This window comes from Benincasa hispida, chromosome 3 (genome assembly GCF_027475165.1).
Source record: "Benincasa hispida cultivar pf3 chromosome 3, pf3_genome.v1.1, whole genome shotgun sequence".
Lineage (NCBI taxonomy): Eukaryota > Viridiplantae > Streptophyta > Magnoliopsida > Cucurbitales > Cucurbitaceae > Benincasa > Benincasa hispida.
The window spans coordinates 46,202,032-46,227,542 of record NC_143480.1 but is presented as its reverse complement, the minus strand read 5'-3'; the positions used below and the strand labels follow the sequence as shown (position 1 = coordinate 46,227,542).

Here is a 25,511-nt window from a genome sequence, read left to right as displayed (position 1 = left end):
ATCTTAGGTTCTGAGTTTTCTTCAAGTACCTCATAACTCTTTCTATAGCATTTCAGTGCTCTATACTAAGTATACTTTTACATCTACAAAGTAATCCTACAACATAAGCTATATCAGGTTTAATGCAGTCATCAACGTATCTAAGACTGCATATAATGCTCGCAAACTCAGATTGATTAACACTATCACCAGTATTCTTGAACAACTTAACACTAGGGTCATAAGAAGTACATGCTGGTTTACATTTAAAGTAATTGTATTTCTTTAGAATCTTTCTACATAGTGAGACTGATCCAAAGAAATTCCCTTTTCAGACTTAATCACTTTTATGCCTAAGATTACACTTGCTTCTCCTAAATCTTTCATATTAAAGTTTACACTCAATGTAGATTTCACATCATTTACGACGTGCAAATTCGACCCAAAGATTAACAAATCATCTATATACAGACACAGGATGGTGTAAAGGTTATTTTCAACCTTATAATAGATGCATTTGTCACTTTCATTAACCTTGAAACCTTTAGATAGGATTAGGTTATCAAAATTTTCATGTCATTGCTTAGGGGTTTATTTCAAAACATAGAGAGATTTATCTAGTTTACAAACTCTATTTTATTGATCATGGACTAAAAAATCCTTATTTGTTCCATGTAAATCTCCTCTTCAAGTTCACCGTTTAGGAAGGCGGTCTTTTCATCCATCTAATGTACTACGAGGTTATAAAGTTCAGCGAAAGAGAACAAAACACGGATTAAGGTAATTCTAGTGACAGGGGAGAATGTGTCAAAGAAACTACTTTTAGATAGTAGGGGATTTTTACGTGACTTAAAAATATTTATTGGTTAATGCGATAGTCGATATTAAAAAAGTAGTGGATATTAACCATCACATTTACTCTTTTTCAATCTTTCACTACTCAAATCTTTCCATCAATCATTCTCGAGGACAAAGTGATCTAATGCAACAAAATAAAAAAAAAATAAATAAATGCTTTTGTAGGTTTTTTCTTCTCTTTCATAATATGGATTAACCAATTATATATAAAAACCTGAATTGTAAATATTTAGAAAGGCCACACAGTTCTTAAAAATATTTAGAAAGGCCACACAATTTTTAAAATAATTTTTTTTTTAATATCCACTATCACATTAACCAATTATATATAAAAATATTTAGAAAGGCCACGAGAACAAATTACGGATTTAAGTAATGCGAGAGAGAACAAAACATGGATTGGTTAATGTGATAGTGGATATTAAAAAAAAAAACTACTTTTACGTGAATTAAAAATATTTATTTTGAATAAAATCATTTGAATTGTAAATGTGATGGAGGATATTTAAAATAGAGGATTTTTATTTAATGGTTCAAATATATCTTAGCCCTTTTTAGATAGTAGGAAGATAAGATGGATATCAAGTATAATTGTTTTAAGTTTTCTATTAATTATAAACTAATTTAAACTTGAATTGGGGTTTATTGGAATCAAATATTAGAGATAAACAAATTTAAACCAAATTAATATATGTGTAATTTTTTTAATCATAAATTTTGAATATCACATTTTAGTTTTCTATTAATTATTTACTAATTTAAACTTGAATTAGGTAAAAATCAAATAGGAGAGATAACCAAATTAAAAAAAAAAAAAAAGAGATGTGGAAAGAACGTATGCATAGAGATTTCGTCTGTCGGAGATTTAGGAATCTATGAAAGGACATCTAAGGCTAAGTAAGGAAGAATGAAAGGAAGTCCATTATTGAGAAAAGTGGTGATCTCGTCTTGTTTGCTGGGAGAGAGGAAGCTTTCGGACCACATTTTCCAGTCAGATAGCGAGCGATCACTCAGCAATGAACACTAAGAGAAAGCGGCTGGGAATGAGTATCTATCCCTTACAGGAATCGAACCCGACAAGAAATTATCTACATGATAAGATATGTATCATAAGCACAAGGGCTTTAGCTTAGTTGGTGGAGCCTTTCTTTCTCGGTCGTCTGTCTTTCTCGTTGTGGATTCTGATTCATGCGGTCGTTCTCTGTTGCATTAGTGTTTTCACTCCCCACTCTCCACCATAACAAAAATTTTCCACTATATCTCAGGAGTCGTCAAAGGAAGTATGGCGGGTCCAAGTAGGAAAAAATTAACTAAACTAATAGGGCATACAACAATGGATCAATTCATTCAACAAGATCCGTTCGGATCGGACCAGGATGAATTGGATTGGTCTGACCTCTCGTTTGGATGTCAGACTCCCACCGTCAACAGATGTCCCATGCCACATTTCATGAATTGCTATGCCAAAATGAATGAATTGTGATATAGTGTCGAATAAGCCACAACTCTATTCCCGACTCGAAATCTATCAAGGACTTGTTGGGAGAGAAAATAGGGAGCCCTATACCATACATCCCGCTGCCTTGGGACGATTGCACGTTACATTATAGCAGAACCACAAAATGAAGGTGAAAACCTGGTTGGGCATTCCTACGCACCTGGCATCCTGCAAGAAAAGGCCCATCTCGAACAAATCAAGGGATTGAGCAGCAAGAAAGTCGTCGACGATAATACGCCTTCTTTCATTTTCATTTCCAAATCGAAAGTCAAGGCGTTAGCGCTTTAGAACTTTATTCACACAAACCCTTCGATGACTTATCGACTACCTTGCTTGAGGAATAGTTTCACAAAAATGGAGTTGAACCGAAATAACGTCTGATCTTGTTTCTGGATTGAGTGGAAAAGGGATATAAGAAGTTCGTTCTGTTCCTCTGTGCATCTCTGTGATGGGTAAATCCCCATGAAAATGGGGCAACTTTCGTGTAGTATGATTGGATGTAACTGTTAAGATTTTCTCTTGGATAAATCTTTCTCTTAATAGATCTCTTCTTCTTTCTCAATTTTCAGAGAATGCTACGTTGTATTATTGTAAGTTCTCTGTTTTGAACATTTCCTAAAAGTAGACGACAAGTTTGAAATCTTAATGCAGGCAAGGCATATCTTGTTGAATCCGTCTTTTTCGCCACATCGCATATAACGGGAATCGAACTCCCTCTGCAGCTGGTGGGCGGATGGGGAATGTTCGAGATACTTCGATCCAACAACTTTTTAGGAGTTGGTTTTGGTTTGCCCCTTTCTCTAATAAGAAGGTATCTTTATGCCAAAGATCCTTCCTTCAACTGGTGTGCAGGAGCGCACTTCCATTTTCCCCAACCTATATAAGGGGGTTTAATGAATAAAGATCTCCCGCCAGCTGTCTTCTCTTCCTATCACTTCACTTCGTTCGAAAGATTTGATCTCATCGGATCTCACCAGGCCGGGCGAAGGGAAAGGAAGAGATGGGTGATCCGGGAACAATAACGAAAGAAGGCTCGTAGCCCCCCTCCCCCCTCCCTTTTCCTCACGCCTATTTATTCTCCCAACCTCGGGGAGATGTGAAACTCTTTTTTCTTAATAAAAAGATGAATAGATAGGGCCATGATACATTCCGAAATGTTGTAAAGAAATAGACTCTTTTCGTCCCCGCCTTCCTGAGGACTTATGTCTATGTTTTGGAATACGGATGTTCGCCTTTTGTAACAAGTAGATCCATGATATTGACTAATAGATGTTCATACTCTTATCTAAAAGTCAGATATCTATTCATAGTTGGCCAGTCCCCCGCGGCTTCTCGCTTTTCATGAATGTGTCTCCTCCTCCGCTTATGTGAGTTTGACCCGCTTTGACTCTGCTTGCTTCTGACTCCTTATGAGCCGTTTGACGACCTGACTTTTTCGAAGGGTCGACGGGATATGGGAGCCTCAGCTCATGCATCGGTTTACTGAAATCACCTCCGCTATCCCACTTCCTTCTATTAAAAAAAGTGAGTTGCCTTTACCTAAACAAAAAGGCCAAATTCGGGGGCTCCTCTTTATATATTACATAACCCCTCAGGTAGGTAACCCCGAAAGGCGAACTTAGCGACTTTTTAAGAGTTGGTTTTGGCTTGCCTTTTTCCGTCTTTAGTTTAGGTTCATCATGGCAGTTTTTAGATTCGTCTATTTATCTGTTAATTCTGTATCGTTTATTAATTGTATATATTCAAAAAAGGGTAGTCCTTCCCCTAGGTGCGCCTAAAGTCTTATGATGATCCCTTTCAAAACTGGTTAAACCATCAAGCTCGACTAAGAAATCAATGTCGGAGACTCCTTCTAGTAACCATCCTCAAAATCCAGGGAGGTGTTCTTTAAGATATGGCGGGCCCTAAGCTACACCCTTCTCTGCTACCAAATCCTAGATCTTTCAGAAGACCAAAGTGAATAAGCTCACTTGATTCGTGTCTGATCCTCCATTCTTTCTCATAGACTAATGCTGAAAATCTTCCTTAAGGAAAGAAAGATCCGGTGAATTCGTGACATTCCAGTACCAATGGATGTACCGAAGTCAATTCTTCATCCAGTTCCTAAGCAAAGACCACTCAAGGAAGTCCTAGACTCTTTCGGTTGGAAATCAAATGATTAATCAGGAGTCACCTTTAAATCCAAAGGTTTCATCTCTTGTTAAAGGAGATAATGAAATTGTGAAGATAAGGAAGCGAAATCTCACTCTACCAAGCCACAATTCTAATTATTTACTAATTTAAACTTGAATTAGGTAAAAATCAAATAGGAGAGATAACCAAATTTAAACCAATTTAATTTTTGTGTAGTTTTTTTACATCATAAATTTTGAATATAAAATATTAAAATCAAAATAACCTAATTTAAACCAATTTACACTTGAACTATAAATTATTTTTTAGTGTTTTTAATGTCAAATTATATTATATAACCCTATAACCAATCACTAGAAGGGCAAAAGGGGAAATCGATTGTTTCTCTAGCATACCCTTTTGACCTTTTGAATAGTATAGATAGATATAGATACAAAAATAAAAAAATCTAAAAATAAATAAATTAAATAATGAGGAGGTAGGATTTTAATTCAACGAATTTGTAGAGAAAAAAATAGATTAAAGTATATTTAATTTTGAATCAAAGATAAATCACTATATGATTTAAGTAAAACCAATGATTTTTTTTAAAGATTTAAAACAATAAAAAGTTATAAAATTTAGAATTTAATAATAAATTTATAACATAATAATCCAAACTAAATCTGGGATAAAAAAAATTAAAATAGATCAAATTAAGAAAATGAAATTGAGGGAAGAAAAAGATTATTTTGGTTTTCTAATTCTATTATTTTTCTTAGTTTGAATCTTTAGTATAATCATAACATATTTTTCTATTTTCTTAAAAATTCTGTGATCTTTCTAATTTTTTTTTTATATATATTATACTCTCTTAGTATATTTTATCTTATTCTATTATTATTATCATTTAATTTAAACCAACATATTATTTTTCTGAAACCCTAAAATCTTATTTTTGATATGCGAATTTGCAGTTGTATGTTCCTAAATTCAAACTTCATTGCAATCAAATATTATGATTTATGGATTTATGGAGGTGAAAATAACTAAAATATTATTATTTTCCTTAAATATTAAAATTGGAAAAAAAAAAAAAAAGTACAACCACTAAACTAATTTCATTGGTGTACATTTGTATTCTATAACCTTTCTAGTGAAGTTCACTCCTTTGGTATCGAAACAACTCTTTAGCAGCAATATTGAAAAGTATATATATATATAACTATTAAAATTGCTTAAACCTAAAAAACAATAGTCTTCTGCTTCACCATCTTCAATATGTGAGAATCCTTTTCTCTGTTTTCTTCGATGTGTGAGAATGTCTTTTCTCCACTCTCTTCAATATGGAAGAATCAGTAGCTTAATCCAATAATCAGCGAAAAATAGCCTATATTTTGCTTATAGATCTTGAATACATCTATTGCTAAAGATTTGAAAAGTGAAAAAGAATTATCGAGAGGAAGAATATTTGAGAATTGGTAGATTGAAAAAAAGATGGACTTATATTACCATGGAGAGGGATGAAAAGTTAAAAAAAAAAAAATCAAAATCAAAATCTTAAAATCAAAGATAAATAATTAAACGATTTTAACTTAAGATTAAGGGATTTAAAGAGGGGTCGTCATTTAATGTGAAAAGTAAAAATAACAAAAAAAAAAAAAAATTACAAAATCACAATCTTAAAATCAAAGATAAATAATTAATTTTGAATCCATGGATTAAAAAAAAAACCTCCATTTTAACCTGAAGTTTAAAATAGGGGATTTAAAGAGTAACTTGAAAAAAAAAACAAACAAAAATAATAATAACTAAAAACTAAAATTTTAAAATCAAAGAATAATTTAATTTTTAATCAAATCTTTTGAATTGATTTATATGATGATTTTTTTTAAAAAAAAATCATTTAAACGTGAATATTATCGTGAAAAGTAACAAAATTAATTCATAATTTATTTTGATTCACATCTTTTGAATTGGTTAATATGATGATGAATATTTTTTTAAAAAAATCAATCTTAAAATCAAAGATAAATAGTTTATTTTGATTCAACATATATTTTTTTGTAAAAAGAAAAAAAAAAATCTATTTTGATGTGAAGATTAAGACACGAGATTTAAGGAGAAATCATTTAGTGAAAAGAAACAAATATAATAAAAACTTAAATCTTAAAATCAAAGCATACTGGTTTATGTGATGGTGAATATTTTTTTAAAAATCTTTTAAAGTGAAGATTAAAAATAGGAAATTTTTAATTTAACAATTTAGATGTGAAATTACACTATATAATCTTATAAGCAACCATTAAGAGAGACAAATGAAGAAATAAAATGTTCGTCTTCCATAACCCTTTCTAGATAGGATATAGATTATAGTAGGGTGTTCAAAAAACTCGATGACCTGAAAAAACCAATCAACCCAACCCAACCTTGCGGTTTGGGTTAGGTTGGATTCAAATAAATGAAAATTTTATGGGTTGGGTTGGTTCATAATATAACCCGAACCAACCCGAATTTATTATTAACTTTAAAATATATTTTTTTATTACTTATAACACAATTATTTATACATATATTAATTTTAGTTTTATTTAATTCCAATGTTTTTTAATAATTTTTTCTTCAACAACTTTTAAATATAGTTTATTTGCACTTTTTTCACTATATAAATTAAAATTGAGTTGTTATATATGAAAATAATTAAATTGGATTTTTATATATTTATATTTTGCTTCTTTTTTATAACAAAATTTTAAGTAAATGACCCGATTAACCCGAACCAACCCAACCCAAATATTTTATGGTTGGGTTGAGTTATTTTTTAATAAGGGTTATTTGGGTTGAAGAAATTTACAACCCGAATAATTGGATTGAGTTTAAAAAGTCTTTCAACTCAACCCATGAACACCCCTAAATTATAAATGTTATTTTTATTAAGAAATATAATGAGAAAATGAAGCAAAATATTAAATATGGTAAACCTTTTATGGCAGATTCACACAGACCTCCCAAATTTCTCTTTCACGAATTGCTAGCAACTACGAATAGATCTTTCACAATAGGATTCTAAACTTGCGACGAACCTAGAGTGAGGTTTGTTTGTTTGTTTATTATTATTATTTTTTTTACTTTTACAAATAAAGGGAAATTAACCAATTTAATTATGGTTGAAGGAGAAATTTTGGATAATCACAAATTAACACGTCATTCACTCAATTAATAACCAAATTTCAAATCATCCGAATAACTAAGAGTTGACATGTGCTCTAAATTGGAGTTGAAGGCAAATTTCGATGACATCAAGTGGTTATGACTGTGAATTGGATAACAGTAACTTGGTCCAATTTAATATTATTATTATTATTTGGGTTAAAGTCTCTAAACCTAAAAATAGATTGAAATTGACTCAAATGAAGCCAAAATCCAATTAATTGGGCTCAAGAGGCAAACTCATGAGTCAACTAAGCCCAAACCTATGAAGCTCACATGAGAACGCTATAAATAGAGAATCTTTCCTAGAGGTCGATAATTCTATATTGCCTAAAGAGAATTCTCCCAACAATTTCCTCAAATTAATGAGAGAATAGATGATCAGTACTAGAGATCAAACTATATCGCATCAAATCAACATCAACATCGTTCAACTCCAAACAAGTTTCTTCGGAAGCCTCGTGTGAACACTAATCCTCCCAGAAGATCGTCAAGCCCAAAGGTCGATCACCAAGAAGATCAACAAACCCAAAGGCCGATTATCAAGAAGATCCACAAGCCCAAAAGTCGATCGTCCAAGAAAATCGATAAGCTCAAAGGCCAATCGTCTAAGAATATCAACAAACCCAAAGTCGATCATCTAAGAAGATCAACGAGTATAAATATTAAAGTTTATTTTGAACGCATTAAAGAATTATTATATCAGAGATTGTACTTGCTATTTTGAAATCAATACAAATACAAAGTTCAAATTCCACGAATTAAGTTTCTCCGAAAACCTTGTGCAAACAATTATAAATATATCAAAGTTTCACCATCTATCAATAATAGACCGTGATAGATATCTATCAATCAATTAGTGATAAATGTATATCGTGATCTATTACTGATAAACAATGATTTTTGTAATACTTGAAAATATTTTCAAAGTTTTACCATTTAAAATAATTAAAAAAAACTTTTATAGTGATGAATTCGTAATTAATAGTGGGTGCAGGGCCTGTTTCTGTCACCCAAGCAATTTTCTTCAATTAATTTTGTTTTAGTACAACAAATAATATGAGATATATGAACTAGAATTTTGGATCTCAAGATAAGGAATAGATGTCAATTATTGTTAAACTATGCTCATATTCGCGTCACACCCAAAATAATTAAGAATTTATTGTATGGATAGCTTAAATTTTTTTGGAATATTCAAATTTGACTGGTTTTTCTTCAAAATAAAGTTTTCTAATCTTTCATTGGCGTCACTAAGCATTTCTCCATTTCTTTCTTTTCTCTTTATTCTCGTTCTAGTTCAATTTCTCGTTCTTGCTCTCTTCATGTGGTTCATTTGACATTTGAACATAAACTCTATTTGTTTCCACTAACTGTCACGTGTTGCTAGAAGATGAAGAAACAACTCCACTCATTATCGTTATTATTATCACTGCAGGCAAAATATAGAGAAGAGGGCATTGTCGTTGTTGAGGACGAAATATAAAGAGAATCTAAAAAAAGAAAATATGAAGAAGAAGACAGAGGATTAGTTTTATGGATAAAAAAAATGAGAGAGGATTACATGAGAAAGAAACACAGCAAATATTACCAAAAAAAAAAAATGAAAATCGCTATAAAATTTTACACTGAAAAAACAAGTGAAATAATATTTTGACAATAATTGTTTAGTTGAATCTATCAAATTATCCAAATAACTTGAAGAAAATTAACCTTTGAAACCAAACCATGCATAAGATGTAACAAACAACTTTGACATAATTTGTCCTTTGAGTATTTGGTTTCACCATACACCAACATAAAACGTGGCTTGATCAATAATGCCTAGGTGTATTATATCACATTATGTCATCTTAGAATGTTATAGGTAATTTTAGTTGTCATCGTTCTCATTATTCAAGTTTTTTTTAGTACAACATAAATATGATACGAGGATTTGAAATTTCGATCTCACATAAAGAAATATATGATTGTTGAATTATGTTCTTGATGAAGAAAAATACTCGATTTAACAAAACAACATTATAAAAAATGGATACAAATATGTACTTGGGTTGTTAGATAGTTATAAAAATGTAACTTATATATTTGGGCTATTAGTTTGTTAAGTCCATGTAATTAATTAATTCAAGGTCCACCCTTGTATATATATATATATATATATATATATATATATATATATATGAGTATGACCCATATTAATAAAAGATGTGAGGCAATTAAAAAATTCTCTTGTTAATATGGTATCATAGACTTTTCCCTCTAATTTTTTTTTCCTTTTCCCACCTTTCCGCATTTTCTTTTCTTCATTCAATTTCTCAGAATCAATCTGAAACTTACCTCAGTCCATGTTACCTTCACCACATTGACAATACCAATCTTGTTCTAGTATCAAAACATTTGACTAAAGATAACTATGTTTCTTGGAGTCGAGCCACAGTGATCGGCCTTTCTGTTAAAAATAAACTTTGCTTCATTGACGACACTCTTCCCCATCCAATCAGTGAACTCCTTTTGACATGGATTCGAAATAACAACATTATTATTTCGTGGATGTTGAACTTAGTCTCAAAGCCCATCTATAGCAACATACTCTTTGATGATTCCGCATGAATAATCTGGCTCGATCTACAAGAACGTTTTCAAAAGAAAAATGCTCCATGAATTCTCCAACTTAAGAGAACTCTTATGACTCTGTCTCAAAACCAATATTTGGTGATTATGTATTTCACGAAATTTAGAACTCTTATGATGAACTCAATACATATCATTCATCTTGTAACTGTGGAACATGTCATTGTGGAAAAATCCATGATATGGCCAACTTCCTTCAAACCGAGTATTTGATGAATTTTCTAATGGGACTTAATGAACCTTTTTCTCGTGCTCATGCTCAAATCCTTCTGGTGGATCCTACTCCCTCAGTTACTCGTGCCTTTTCTTTACTTCTCCAAGAAGAACAATAAAGAGTTATTGGATCATTTGCAGCGATCCCTCTTGCTATTGCCCTTGTTATTTCTGCAAATAATTCGAAGAATAACTCTTCATCAAAACAACGTAAAGATCGACCTATATGCTCCCATTGCAACATTGTTGGCCATACAATTGATAAATGCTATAAAGCTCATGGCTATCCACCTGGATACAAAACTAAGCAGCAACAACGCAACTCCAATAGTGCCATCAGTACCGATTCTGCTAATTCAGTCAATACTCAACCAATTATTTTTATGAATACAAACACCACTGATGCAATTTTACAATGCCAAAGTATTCTTCATCAGCTGCGTCTCAAATATCATTAATACCTTCGTCTGGATCATCATCACATATTTCAACCTCATCCCCAACATAATCACATGTCATAGGTACTAATCCTATACTTCCTTGGATAGTTGATTCAGAAGCGTCTGCTCATGTATGTTGTTCAAAGAATCTCTTTACTACTATGACTGCTTGCTCAACTTTTGTCACATTACCTGATAAACAAACTCTCTTAGTTAAAAATGTTGGCATTGTTCACCTTTCATCTACTTTAATCCTCAGAAATGTGTTCTACTTACCATATTTTTCATTCAACCTCTTATCAGTAAGTGCTCTCATAAGGGAATTACCCTCAGTCATTGTTGAATTTGATACTAATGGTTGCATAATTCAGGACAAGTACACTTCGAAGAAGATTCATAGTGCTAATTTTGTGCGAGGCTTATATCTCTTGAATACAAAAAGTCTTGGTATTCCATTGAACCACGTATGTGCTGTAACTGATAAAAAAGTTGCTCTCTGACACCAAAGATTGGGTCATCCCTCTACTGAATGCATTACTACTTTGCATAATGTTTTGATTTTGAATCATAGCTTACTTAAAAAACATTCTCCATGTAATGTGTGTCTTTTAGCAAAAAAAAAAAAAAAAAAAAAAAAACATTTACTTTTTGTTTCCAATAATCATCTGTACCCTAATGCTTTTGATTTAATTCATATGGATATTTAGGGCCCATTTTCAACTGTTACTCATGTTGCATTACTACTTTGCATAATGTTTTGATTTTGAATCCTAGCTTACTTCAAAAACATTCTCTATGTAATGTGTCTCCTTTTGCAAAAGAAAAAAAAAACATTTACCTTTTGTTTCCAATAATCATTTGTCCCCTAATGCTTTTGATTTAATTCATGTGGATATTTAGGGCCCCTTTTCAACTGTTATTCATGTTGGACAGTCTTTCTTCCTAACTATTGTTAATGATGTAACTCGTTTTACTTGGGTCTTCTTACTTAAACACAAATATGATGTCTCTGTCGTTATTCCTCAGTTTTTTAAACTTGTTGCAACTCAATTGATAAGAAAATAAAGCAGTTCAGATCATACAATGCTCATGAATTGATGTTCAATGAATTTTTTAAAAAAGAAAATTGAGTTATACATCAATTTTCATGTGAAGCTTGCTTCAAACAAAACTCTATTGTAGAAAGAAAACACCAACACATTCTCAACGTTGCTAGAGCACTATTTTTTCAGTCTCGAGTCCCACTATTATTTTGGGGAGAATGTGTCTTAACTATAGTTTTCTTATCAATAGGATACCATCCAATCTACACAACTGGAAGTCTCATTTTTAGGTACTCACTGGTTCCATACCAGACTATCAAATGCTTAAAGTCTTTAGCTCTTTATGTTTTGCATCCATATTAGATCAAGGGAGACACAAATTTCAACCAAGGGCCATATAAAGCTATTTTTATTGGCTATCCCCCTGGTATGAAAGCATACAAACTATATGACATTGAACACAAAAGGTTCTTTTATTCAGGGGATGTTATCTTTCATGAAGAAGTATTCCCTTTTCATAACATCTCAGACAATGAGAACATAATCGGTCATTTTCCTGGGATTTTTTTACTTATGTCTTTTGTTAACACTGCAGACTTCTCCCTAACAGAGCAAAATAAAACCAACCCAACAACCTCAAACTCTGTTGCCAACAGTGATAACATTCCAGAAACTCACCCCTCAATACCAGCCTCTGACCTATATGTTTCACCACAAACCACTGCATCACCTCAAAGCATTGAATCCTCCAACACAACCTTACTTCAACTTCAGTCTCAACCTTCTTCCTCATAGTCCTTACAAACATCTCCCCAAATAAACCTTGAAAATCTCCCGAACCCACCTATACAACCCCTACCAAGAAAATCCACCAGAGTTTCTAAACCACCTTCATACCTACAAACATATCATTGTAATCTACTTGTCATGTCACCCTGTCCAAAATCCTTTACCAAACATCCCATTAACCAATACCTCTCCTATCCCAAACTTGCACCTCAACATATAAATTTTACCCTATAAATTTCTATCACCCAAGAACCAAACTTTTATCATGAGGCTGTCAAATGTGATCATTGGAGAAAAGCAATGAGACCAGAACTAAATGCCATGGAAGCTAATCACACATGGAATATTGTACCTTTACCAATAGGCAAAAGCTTTGTTGGATGTCATTAGGTTTATAAAATTAAACACAAGGCAGATGGATCTATTGAAAGATATAAGGCAAGACTTGTAGCTAAAGGCCACACTCAATAAGAAGGCCTTGACTACTTTGAGACTTTTTCTCCAATTACCAAAATGGTCACCGTAAAGACTGTTCTTACCATTGCAATCTAAAAAAAATGGCCACTTCTCCAACTTGATGTCAACAATGCCTTCCTTCTTACATGGTGATTTGTTTGAAGAAGCATACATGGATCTACATCTCGAATACAAACCTCTTGTCCCACTTCAGGGGGAGAAAATGGTCTGCAAACTTCACAAGTCTATATATGGATTAAAACAAGCTTCAAGGCGATGGTTTGTCAAATTCTCTGCTCTCTTACTGTCTTTAGGATTCCAACAACTAAAAACAAATTAATATCTTTTTATTAGAGGCCGAGATGAAACCTTCCTTGCCCTCCTTGTCTATGTGGATGATATAGTAATAATTAGAGCTAACCCTATTCATGTTGAACATCTCAAGACCGTTTTAAATAAAGCTTTCAAATTGAATGACTTAGGTTCATTGAAGTTCTTCCTTGGTCTTGAACTAGCTCTTTCTCAGTCAAGAATTTTCTTATCCCAAATATGTTATGTCTTACAACATTTGAAGACTATGGTTTACTTGGAGCCAAACTAACCAGTCTACCGACGAATCCACACATAAAATTAAAACATGACGACAATGATCTCCTTAAAGATGCATCTGCCTACAAAACACTAGTTGGAAAGCTCTGGTACTTGAGAATTTTGAGGCCTGATATTACCTTTGCAGTCAATTCATGAGTAAACCAACTTGTGCTCATTTCAATGCAGTTCACCATCTAATCAAGTATCTCAAAGGTTCTCCTAAAAAAGGTATTTTTCTATCTAAAACTTTAGATTTCTCTATCTGTGCCTTTAGAGAATCAAATTGGGGAACATGTATTGACACAAGACGATCCATAACTAGTTTTTGTGTCTTCTTGGGGAACTCTCTTGTGTCTTGAAAATTTAAGAAGCAATAAATAGTATCTCGTTCATCAGCTGAAGCTGAATACTGAGCATTAGCAGTCGCAAGTTATGAAATCATATGGCTTCAAAGCCTCCTTACTGAAATACATATTAATTTACCATCACCAGTTTTTCTTTTTTTTTTTTTTTTTTGTGATAATCAGGCAACCATTTACATTGCAACCAATCTCATGTTCCATGAAAGAACAAGATACATAGAACTAGACTGCCATTTTGTTCGAGATCGAGTAGTTAATGGATCCATCAAACTTTTGTTAGTACGCTCTCGTGTTCAGTTGGCTAATGTGTTCACAAAGCCTTTACCTGCAGCCTTTTTATTCCCGTTACTTGACAAGATGGGATTACAAGATATTTTCTACCCATCTTGAGGGGAAGTATAAGAAATTGTTACAAATACGTACTTGGGCTATTAGATAGTTATAAATAGGGCTGACAAGAGAAACAATAAATTTTAAAGTTTCATTTCGAAAAATGGCAAAAAAAGTTTTAAAATTATAAAAATAGCAAAACGAATTTATAGAACAAAAAATACTAATTAGTAAATGACAAAACTACCCTAAAACAACAAAATTAAGTACAAATGAAAAATGTAGAGATACACCCTTAAAAAACAACACGAATACCATAAATATACTCTACCTAGACATTCTAGAACTACAAACACATAGTATCTAAACATTCCAGAAGCAAAGTTTAAAATCACCCAATATGGTTTTTTATGTAAGGGAAGATGACGAGTAGTCCATGGGGGTCATTAGAAACTCATGGATGTATACAACAATGGATTTTCTCCAAGGTGAGAAAGAGAAAAGTTGATTTTACTAGTAAAGTTGTTGTTGACAAATGAATATGGGCAGTAATTGCAACTTCATGACGATGTGGCCATTGGAAGTATGATTGCTTTTGACACCAAACCAGTTATAAGGAGTCTCATCATTTTCATTCCCCGTGACCATTTTGCTCATTAGATCTTGAAAGCCAACTTTAAACATTATCAATCTCAAAAAGTCATTGTTGAAAATGATGTTCAAAGTAGAAATAAAAGCAGAAAACATGTGTGCAAGCGAAAAAAGATCGGCAACCTGGTGAGGGTGGTCGTTAAAAGCTAGCCAAGATGATGAAATTCAAGAAAGAGTTGCTGAATCGAAGATATGAGATTGCAAAGGAGAAAATGAGATTTTGGGGCGGTTAAGTGTAGAAGATGAATAAGATGATATTTAGGACTTTTTGTTATCTTCTTTTAATAAATAATAATAATAAGAAGAATAAGAATACTAATAATAGTAATATTATTAATATTAATAATAAACTGAAAAATATATATATACACACCCACATGTTTCAAACATTTAAAATTTAATTCCAACAAGCCATTTTTACAGGTTTGTATATGAAAAATTGAAAACATCGAAAACATAAAGGAAAAAAAATCAAATTAATTTGATAACGATATATATAAAATAATAATAAAAAAAATAGATACAATTGAATTTATAACAAGCATATAAACAAATCAAAAGTTAGTTGGATAAAATCAATTTGATAAAAAAATAAATTCAAATATAAATTGGAGAGAAAAAACAATAAGTTTTTGTTTATTCTGATTAAAAAAAAAATCGATAAGTAGTTATATAAAATCTAATTTGATAATAAAATATAAATACAAATATAATTCGAGGAGAAAAAATTCCATTTTCATAAGCTTGTTGCAACAAATACACTCTTCATCAACCACAAAAACCTAAACCTATGAAAAAAAAATCTAACTCGTTGTAGAGGCATAGCAAAAACAGCAAGATTATAAAAGTGAATACTTCTTTGTTTGTCAAAAAGACAAATTAATGATGTAATAATATAATAAGATGATAATGAATAAAAGGTAATTAAAAAATACAAAAAATGATCCAATGTAAATGAAATATACAGTTTATTAGATGATAATATCTATAAAATATTTTGTAAAAGCCTAATTAAAATAAAAAAAATTTAATCCGAATTTAGAATAACAAAAAATGAATAAAATAATATAAAATCTAAAAAAAATGTATTATAAATTAAAATCCAAATGGTTATAAACAAATTAAATATTGATTAATTTGAAATATTTTCGAAAAATGGTTAAATAAGATAAAAACAAATAGCTAATTTGAATCAATTAGGGAAGAAAAATGAGGAAGTGATTGGTTTATTTTAAATGTAGTTATCAAAATCTAATTTTTATATTAAAAAGAAATTTAAATTTCAAAGAAGGGAAAAATGAAGAATATGTTGGTTTATTTTAAATGAAATTCTTCGATTAAACCTTTATGTAAATAACAAAAGTTAGTGTATGGAGCAACAATCCATCTAATTATTGTTCAATCAATGCATCACCATTTTTTTTTAGGAAGTGATATTTCTTTTCCCAAAATGTTAAAATAATATTAAAAAATAACATATACAACTAATTTATTAAAAATGTGAGAAATATATCGTTATTTCATTAAAAATGTAAGTATACAATTATGAAAATAGTATAGAAAATTGAATAAAATATATGGATAAAAGAAGTTTTAATAATATATGAATATTTTAAATATAAATTTGGTAGAAAAATCAAGATATTTTATTAAGATGAGATAAATTCGAAAAGTAGTTAAATATAATCTAAAATAATAATAAAATATAGAGATTATGTTAATTAATCTAAAATAATAATAAAATATAGAGATTATGTTAAGCCACGTAAATATGTAATTGATATATTTGGGCTATTAGTTTGTTAAGTCCATGTAACTAATTAATTCAAGATCCACTCTTGTGTATATATATATATATGGATATGACCCATTTTATTATGCGAGGACAATTAAAAAATTCTCTTATTAATAAACATTTCGACATTTTTTAACAGTACTTCTCCCACAAATACTCTCAATCACACTTTTAACTCTTCTATTTTCGATATCTTTTGATCCAACTTTGATGGTATGCATAATTTCTTATCAATTTGCAACCTTACCTTAAACTATCCATTGCCAATTAGGCAATTATATAAGATGGATAAATAATAAAAAATTTTGTCTGTGAAAAAAGTTATGAGAGAAATGGAGTTCAAACATAAATATGATAGCTGTAGTAGTAATATTGAGGTTAAAAATCTCTAAACTTTCGTAAAAGAAACAATTTAATCTACAACAATTTAATTTTTGTAATGATTTAATGTCTAAATTTAATAATTTAGTCCACGTCCTTTTAAATTTATAAGTGTTTAATATCTTTTCTAAAAAATAAAATGTCAATTTTTATTACATAATAACTAAGTATTTGTAAACATATGTGTTCTTATCTCCCGTTTTTAGAAGAAGCGTAATCTTCATGTATATGATACTACCTTGCGCTCTTAAGGGGATTTGTTTAGTTGTTCAATATATTATTTTCTGTTATACTAAGTGGTTTGAAGCTTCCATTTAAGAAATTCATGTAGCGTTTTTTTTTCTCCCCTTAAGGATCTCTTTCATTGAATTGTGTTATAAAAGCCTTTTTGGGTGGATTTAGTTATTTTTTTTATCTTGTTTTATAAACTTTGTAGATATGTGACTTCTCTTTCTTGCAATTCGATACCTATAAATGTTAAGGTTGAAAGTGATTTTAAAATGATTAAAATCACTTTTGTCAATTTTCAAAATCACAATGCTTTTAATAATTCAAGATCAATCTTAATATTGTGAATAATGTAGTTAAAAGTATAAAATTATACATTGAATTGATTATGAGTGATTAAAGATGTATTTTAGGGTGATTTTCAATATGGTAAAAGTGATTTTAACTAATGTTTGATCTAAAATAATAATAAAAAAAAAGTAGAACGAAATTGATTTTGTTTTTAGTTTTTTATATATAATTGAAAGACCAAAATCTCAATAGGCAGCCCAGCCCAAATGTCTCAGAGGCAGCCCAAGCCCAAAATGAAGCACTCTCCATTTCTCAGCTCAGCGTGAGCAGAGCACTGTCACAGTGTCACTGTCCAAACTCTCTTGAAAGTTGAAGCCATTGTTATAAGCTCACTCCTCTCGCCCTTTCTCACGAAAGCGCTCGTTACTTTTCAGAGACGACCCAATTTTCTTTTCTGGGTCAATCGGATTCTGGGCTTTAGACTTTACAGGTTTGCTTCACCTTGTAATGAGGTTCCTTTTATCTGATCAGTGGTGTTATCCTGAAAGTTGATACTCAGAATTGTAGCTCACAATGCCTCATTTTCTTATCGGATTGCATGTTTGAATATATTTTCTAGCATTGTCAGAAAATTTGTAATTTCCTGAGGATTTTATTAAAAAAAATTTAGCACTAGGAGGAGCTTCAATTAATTGTTTCTTGTTTGAGAAACAAGCATGTTTGATTAGAAATTTGAGAAACTACCGAAAAAGAATTTCTCCGTTTCCGCTGCTTCTTTTCTCTCATGGTTTCGTATCTTCACCCTAATTTCTTCTTTCTCAGGGCAATTCTCTTTCTTCTGTCAATCTCTCTCTCGTGCTCGCTAAACCCTTAAGCCGAAGGATCCCTATCTTAAGTCATTCTCTCTCTCTCTCTCAATCGGTCGCCAAATATACATCATCGGTGAGAGTGCTTCTTCTCTATTGCTACTTTTTGTTTTTATCTTTCTCTGTTGGTGCTCTGGAATTAATTTGGAGAGAAACTTGTAGATGTGGTATGACTTAATTTGGTTGTTATGGGTATATAATTGTAGGGAAAAAAGAGATGGGTTTAGTGTCAAAGGACATGGGTTTACTTGTGGTGGTGATGTTAAGGATGCTGGTATTGGGTTTGTTCATTGTGATTTGAAGCTATGGAATGAGTTGGTTTTTGGGGAATGGTGATGTTAAGATTGCTGATTTTAGGGTTGTTCATTGTGATTTGAAGCTTCTGAATGTGTTGGTTTCTTGGGATGATGATGTTCAGATTGCTGATTTTGGGCTTGCAAAAGTGAGCAAAAACTCTCGCCAATGAAATAAGGTTTATCAAGAAATTGCATGACCTAACTTCAGACTATTTCCAATTTCCAACATCCTGAATACATGCTTTCATCTTGTTTGAAATATGAATGGTTAACAGTTTAAAGTTGGATTCATATCTGTAAACATTCTCATTTCACCCTTTGACCTAAGCAGTGTTTTTAAAATCTCAAGATGTGTAATAGAGTACAATAGTCTTTTGAGGTTAAGCGCAAGGCGCAAGAAAAACAGACCTTTTTTTTTTTCAATAAATTTTTTAATTTTATTTTTTGTGAGGCGCACTATGTATAAAGGTACTACATTAATAAGAGAAAGCATAGTTGAAGTGGAAATATGAAAAAATAGACTTCTAAACACAAGAAATTTTGCATCAAGGCTCACTAAATTTGATTTTTTTAGTTAATAAAGAAGGAAAATCCTTAATTATTACTATTTTTTTAAATAATAAAAAAGTCCCAAGGCCTAGGGCTTTGAGCCTGGGGGCTTCACAATAGGCGTGTGCTTGAGACGCACCTAAAACCTACGCTTTGAGCCTAGGTGCGCGCCCAAGAGGAGTTTTTAAAACGCCGGACCTAAGAGACTATTATTGGCTTGTAACTTTTGGGGCCCATTTGGATCGACTTTCCAAGTGTTTATAAACACTTTTTTTTTTTTTACTTACAAACACTTATTTATACATTTAGAAAGTCAATCCAAACATGCTCCTAGTATCTTTAAAGAAGATGTCTAATCTTCTGATGCTTCATACTCTGTTTTCATTATATTAGACTTCAGTTGTCTGTTAAAGAAAACAGAAAAGGGACACACAAGTAATAGAAGTGGTATGTAATTAGAAATTGTTGTGTAGTTTTTGAGCTCTCATGGAACCAATAATTACATTGGAAGCTCTCATTTTCAATCTTGGGCAGCTTAAAGCTTAAGACAGTGATACTAAAAAAGGTCAGTTGGAGAACTGAAGATAATAGAGCTAATCTCACAGGGTCAGTAATATTTACGTTTAATTAATACTAGGTTCTAAAAGTTGTAAGAGTTAGTTTCCTTACTCTAATAGATGCACTTAGATATTTAGTAGTTGAATACTTTGTTTGGATGAATAGGAGAGGAGAAGGTTGCAAGAACTGGTTTTTTTTCTCTTCCACAAACTAGTTTAATACATACACTAACAAACTTAGAACTAAACTTAATTATGAAGGGGATTGATGTGATTTGGAGAATTTATAATTCACAGAAGAAGAGTATGGAGGTTTCAATACAAATAGAATCTCAAGTTGTTGTCCTTGCTGACCTACTCAAGTCTAATGTTTAAGATAATGATAGAAAATGAAGGAAGAAAAACAAATAACAAAATCACACAAATTTTACAAAAAAGAATCCCTATATCTTCTTTTGGCGTAGGTTCAATTTTGTCGGGATCCTATCTTCAACCCTTGCATTGCTTTTTGGCGTTTATGTCCTTGTGATCTCAACTGGTATGTGTTAAGTCATTTGGTTATACTTAATCATAATCTCTTGATGTACATTTTGTTTAAAAGAAGCTCAAGTAATTTGATAAATATACAGCTTTTGAGATATTTAAAGTGGATTATTTTAAGATATTTAGATTTCCAAATTTTTGGATTACAGAGTTTTAATTAAGTTTCAAATTCATATGTTTGAGAATCTAATATTTTTTTCCTTGGATCTCGGATTAATTTTGGAGAAACTGGATTTCAGTTGGAAAAATAGAGAAATTATAGAGATATGTCCTATTTATGAGATCGTAATAAAACAAGAAAAGAGAAAAGAGGAAAGGAAACAAAAGCCCTATCCTTTTCCTTCCTCACAGCCCCCGCCTACCCCCTGCTCAATTTTCTTCTCTCGTGGCAACCATGCAACAAACCCCAAGCAATGGTGACAACCACAGACCTTGTTAATCTGTTGTCGTGCATCACACCCATGTTTCAGGTGCGTTTTCAATGGCAGCACATTGGGCTTCACGATGAGAGCATAGGCAAGCAGCTCCCTCGTCTTCAGAGAGTCTTCAAAGAGGAGGGAGGGGGGTGGTCATTGCAGTTTCTGTTTTTGTTTCTAGTTTTTTTTGTACACTTGATGCTTTTGGGGTTCTGCCAATCCTGTTGATACCTCGAATTGCAAAATTTGTAGTAGTTATCATGGTTTAGATATTGGTTCATGTCCTTGTTTAATTTTTTTTAATTGTTTTTTTTTCTTAAATAATCTATTTCAGTGTGTCCTCTGTGTAATCAGGGCCATTCAAGTCTCCGCACATTTGTAAGTTTGGCTTTTCTAGTGAAGTAACGGGAGGACAAGAGCAATTATGGATGGTAGGCTAAAATTTTCATTCTATCACTAGTTAGTGGTTGTTCTGCTTTGTTATATAGTATTATACCTAATTTTGTTTAATCCAATTATTCTATGTGGCCTGATCTCTTGCCGAATGTTAGATTATGCATTTGTTGTTGTAAATTGAATAAAAAGTTTATATCTTCCTAAAAATAACAAGGAACATGTATGTTATTCACTTGATGGTGGTTTCAATTTGTTTAGTGTACCTCCAGTGGAGATCGCTTCTTTGATTGTGTTGCATAATAACCATCCCATTTAAGAATGTTTAATTCTGTTTGTTGCCTAAGCTTCAAGACCATTAGCTACGTTAGATTTGGAGATTCTAGTTTTACGTTTAGAGTTCTTTAATTGCAAAAAACATAAACTTTTTTTGTTGTTGTCGTTGTTCTTTTTTTTTTTTTTTTTTCGACCAAACAATTTCAGCTGTAGATAGGCGGTTCAATATCTTAAGCTGGATTTGGATCAATATCATTCTTAAGGATCCTTTTCTCTCTCTCAAACTTTTTAATTTTCTTAATTTTCCTGTGTGCAGCTAATTAAATATCTGATACAAAAGTATAAACAGAGGCCATATGATTATTTTACTTGGTCATTGAATTTGTTTGAGCTGAAACAGAACATTAATTGACGAATTTTCACCATTTTGGCTTCAGTTGACTCGCAACCAACCATGGAAGAAACCATTTTGGTTGGTGATGATTTAATGATGGGGCCACCGTCGCCTATCATTCCACCTGAAATTGCGTCTCATGTGCTTGAAGGTGTTGATTTATGTGATGGGATATTGAGGAATCTCTTTTTATGTAAGTTTTGTTCCTTGCTTATATTTGTCGTTATCTCTTGTAAGTTGATATTATATTATTACATTTAGTTTAAGCTTGCTTTCCGATTTTGCTTTGCAGGCTTGCAAATAAATGATATTGAGCCTTTTTGTCAAGATGAAATAGCTGTTTATCGACAGTGTGCTGAAAGACGGGTAAGACTATAGTTTGCATATTTTTTCTCAATTTCTCTAATTTAAGGTTTATAGCAATGGAAATTAGATATGCCATTTTTCTTTTTAAATCTTCTTTTTGACATTATTTGGTTGAGGCTCTGCTTCCAGACAAGCATAGACACTTGGGAGAATGAGATTTGGGAATCCATTAAATTCAAGGCTTTCCCTTGGAGTTTTGACTCTAAGCATTTTTTTAATTTCTAGTCTACTTAAACAATGCCAACAAGAAGAACTTTTCACAATTCCTGTGATGTCTCCCATTATATTTTGTTCCCCTCATTCTTTAATGAAGTTCAGTTTCTCTTTCAAACTAGAAGAAGATGCCAATTTTTCCTATTCATTGATGCCTACCTAATTGTTTGGTGCTCGATAATACATTGTAGGATAGAGAACTAAGACAACGGCTTCAAGACAGTGAACATAAATTAGGGTCATCAATGCCGCTAGATGCAGCAAAGGAAAGGGCTACACAACTTGAATCAGAAGTTACAACATTGGAGAGGTATGCCAGCACTCTTCAGTAATATGGTTACTATCACCAATCATTATTATCAATCCTGAACGTTGTGGTAGAAGCTTTTTTCCCCATGTTAGTCTTTTACATTAATTTTATCAAACTGGTTGATATTCAGTACAAATTAAATTCCCTCTGCATTTCTTAAAGTTAACAAGGTTGATCGGTGTAAAACAAGAAACCTTTCAAGGATACCTCTTCTGTAAATTTTTTGGGTGGTCATGGTAAACAAAGTTGCTATTTTGTGGATCAACATGGCTATGGATATGGATTGAATAAGATGGTTAGAAATGAACCCTCTTACTTTGAAGATTAATCCACGAGTGGGATGAGAAATCTTGGATCTTGTGATATTCTTGACTTCTGGATTTAGTTTCTCGTTCCAATGCCAGTGCAATGCCTTTGTATTTACTTATCTTTATTGATTCAGTCTTGGATTAATTTTCAACCGTCTATGGTAATTTTATGAGGGAATAACCTATCCTTCTTTTTTTCTTACTGTTTATGTTAATTAATAGAATGTTTCTTTTAGATTTCTGTTTTTGGTCTGGTAGCATTCACGTTCTTACTTCTGGGACTCAATTGTAGTAGTACTCTGTTTCATGTCCCTAACTTCACTCGTATATCTGCGATCTGCAGACGCTTGATTCTTGCTAGTGGCGTTGAAGGCATTGAAGGATTCCGTCAAAGATGGAGTTTGCATGGTCGGCTCACTGATACCAAGTAATCCTGATCATCTTTTGAGCTTCTGCTCTAGTTCATCATCGCCCTATTTCCTAAAGAGCTATATCAGTTGGTATAGGTTGCTAGAAGAGTTACAATGAGTTAATTGTTCGGTTGACTCCATTTTTGGCCTAACGTAGAATCTGCCCCCACTTTTTAAACCCCAAGTTTTTTGACATTTTGCTTGCATCTTCACCCGAAATGATCAAAACGACCTTGTTAAGCATGCATGTTGGAGTAGTGAGAGCAAAGAGTAGAACAAAGTGCGAGAACGAATAGGAAGAGGAAATACAGAGAGAGGAGCAGGAGGAGTGAGAGCGAGAGCAATGAGAGAAAATAGAAAACTTGTACCTTAAGGAGCGAGGAAGCAAGAATGAGAGTAGAGCAGTAAGAGCGAGATCCAACCGGTGTGCACAATGATCCATTTTGGTAATTTCACTTTGAAATTACTTTGATATGACATAAGCAAAAGGTAAAAAAAAATCCAATTTTAAAAAGTGAGGTAGATTTTGGGTCACCCATACAAAAAACCAAGTTGCAATCAACATGTTTATCAAAAGATACAAGATTTGTGATTTTTAAGGATGATTTCTGTTTCATCACTCATTATTAATGTAAAACCCAAAGCAAAAACTTAAGTCCTTACGTTTTTAGCGACTGATTAAACGAATTTCAGTAGCTGGGTAAGTATCGACTTTAACTGTTGTCTTACATCCATTTTGATGCAGTAAAAGGTTGGAATCTTTAAAGCAAGGAATCGAGAGCAGGAGAGAAGATGGGCCAGCAGAGAAAACGCCATCTTCCAAAAGATGGTTCTTTTAGTGTAAGTTGTTGCTTCGAATACCAGGCTTCCTATTCGGATCTTTAAGGATCGATAAACCACGATTTTTCTGAATAGGTCAAGGCTTGAGTTTTAGGCTCTATCTAGTCTAAAAGGGCATGTTTTTATATTTTTGGCTTAAAAATAAGCTATGGGAGATGAAATTTCTGTGTTATATCAGATAATAGTTTTTTTTTTTTTTGTAAAATAATGTTTTTTAAAAATATAATGACAAAAATAGGGTTGGAGAGAAACTTTTTCTAAGAATATGTATTTTGGAAAACTATTGATAAAATTGGGGTAGTGAAATTGTGTATCGGATACACGATTGTTATGTGGCAAACTCGTGTACCTGGTACATGAGTATCGTTTAATCCAGTCAGCACCACGTCGGCTGACTGGTTGACTGATCAGATGTAAACTTGTGGACCCGGTCCACGATTTGCTTTTTTTTTTATTTTTTTTATTTTTTAAAAGTGTATTGACTATTTTTTTTAGTTGTAGATGTACAACAATATTAAATCTTTAGGAATTGGTCCACAAATTCCTTCATTATTAAATTTAATTATATATTTAATCTACAATAAAAACATCTTGCACTCATTAAAAAAAATGTCATGATATTAAAGAATATTTACAATTAGTTCTTTAATTTACAATTGAAAATGAAGTTTACATGAAATTTAAAAACGACCCTCTGGCCCTTACCCCTCATGGGGTTGTCTTCGTGTTCCTCTAAATTAGGTTCACTCTGTTGTCGCTATCGTTTACGACGAATATGTCTTCGATCGATGTTAGCAACATTAAGTCGTCTTGTTTGTTGAATAATATCTTTTACGTTGATCAATGTTTAATGTTTGCTGACACATTGAACCTAATTCTGATAAGTTCTGCACTGAATATTGTTAAATTATTT

General features: G+C 32.0%; 1 protein-coding gene across 11 annotated transcripts; it reads left to right on the top strand.

The window, feature by feature from the left end:
• The first annotated feature begins 18,197 nt into the window (after nucleotides 1-18,197).
• Nucleotides 18,198-24,849, top strand: LOC120069896 (uncharacterized). 11 transcript variants are annotated; one of them, XM_090312150.1, is made up of 11 exons: nucleotides 18,198-18,351; nucleotides 18,684-18,803; nucleotides 18,934-19,001; nucleotides 19,085-19,169; nucleotides 20,594-20,667; nucleotides 21,443-21,519; nucleotides 22,195-22,344; nucleotides 22,444-22,517; nucleotides 22,922-23,040; nucleotides 23,692-23,775; nucleotides 24,504-24,849. In XM_090312150.1, exons 6-11 carry the CDS (start codon nucleotides 21,513-21,515, stop codon nucleotides 24,595-24,597), a joined length of 528 nt encoding a protein of 175 aa, XP_090168276.1. In that variant the 5' UTR covers nucleotides 18,198-18,351; nucleotides 18,684-18,803; nucleotides 18,934-19,001; nucleotides 19,085-19,169; nucleotides 20,594-20,667; nucleotides 21,443-21,512; the 3' UTR covers nucleotides 24,598-24,849. The 11 variants fall into 11 exon arrangements, with proteins under 11 accessions (XP_090168276.1, XP_090168277.1, XP_090168275.1 ...); XM_090312151.1 differs by lacking the exon at nucleotides 20,594-20,667; XM_090312149.1 differs by lacking the exon at nucleotides 20,594-20,667 and having other exon boundaries at nucleotides 19,085-19,199.
• Nucleotides 24,850-25,511: the final 662 nt, after the last annotated feature.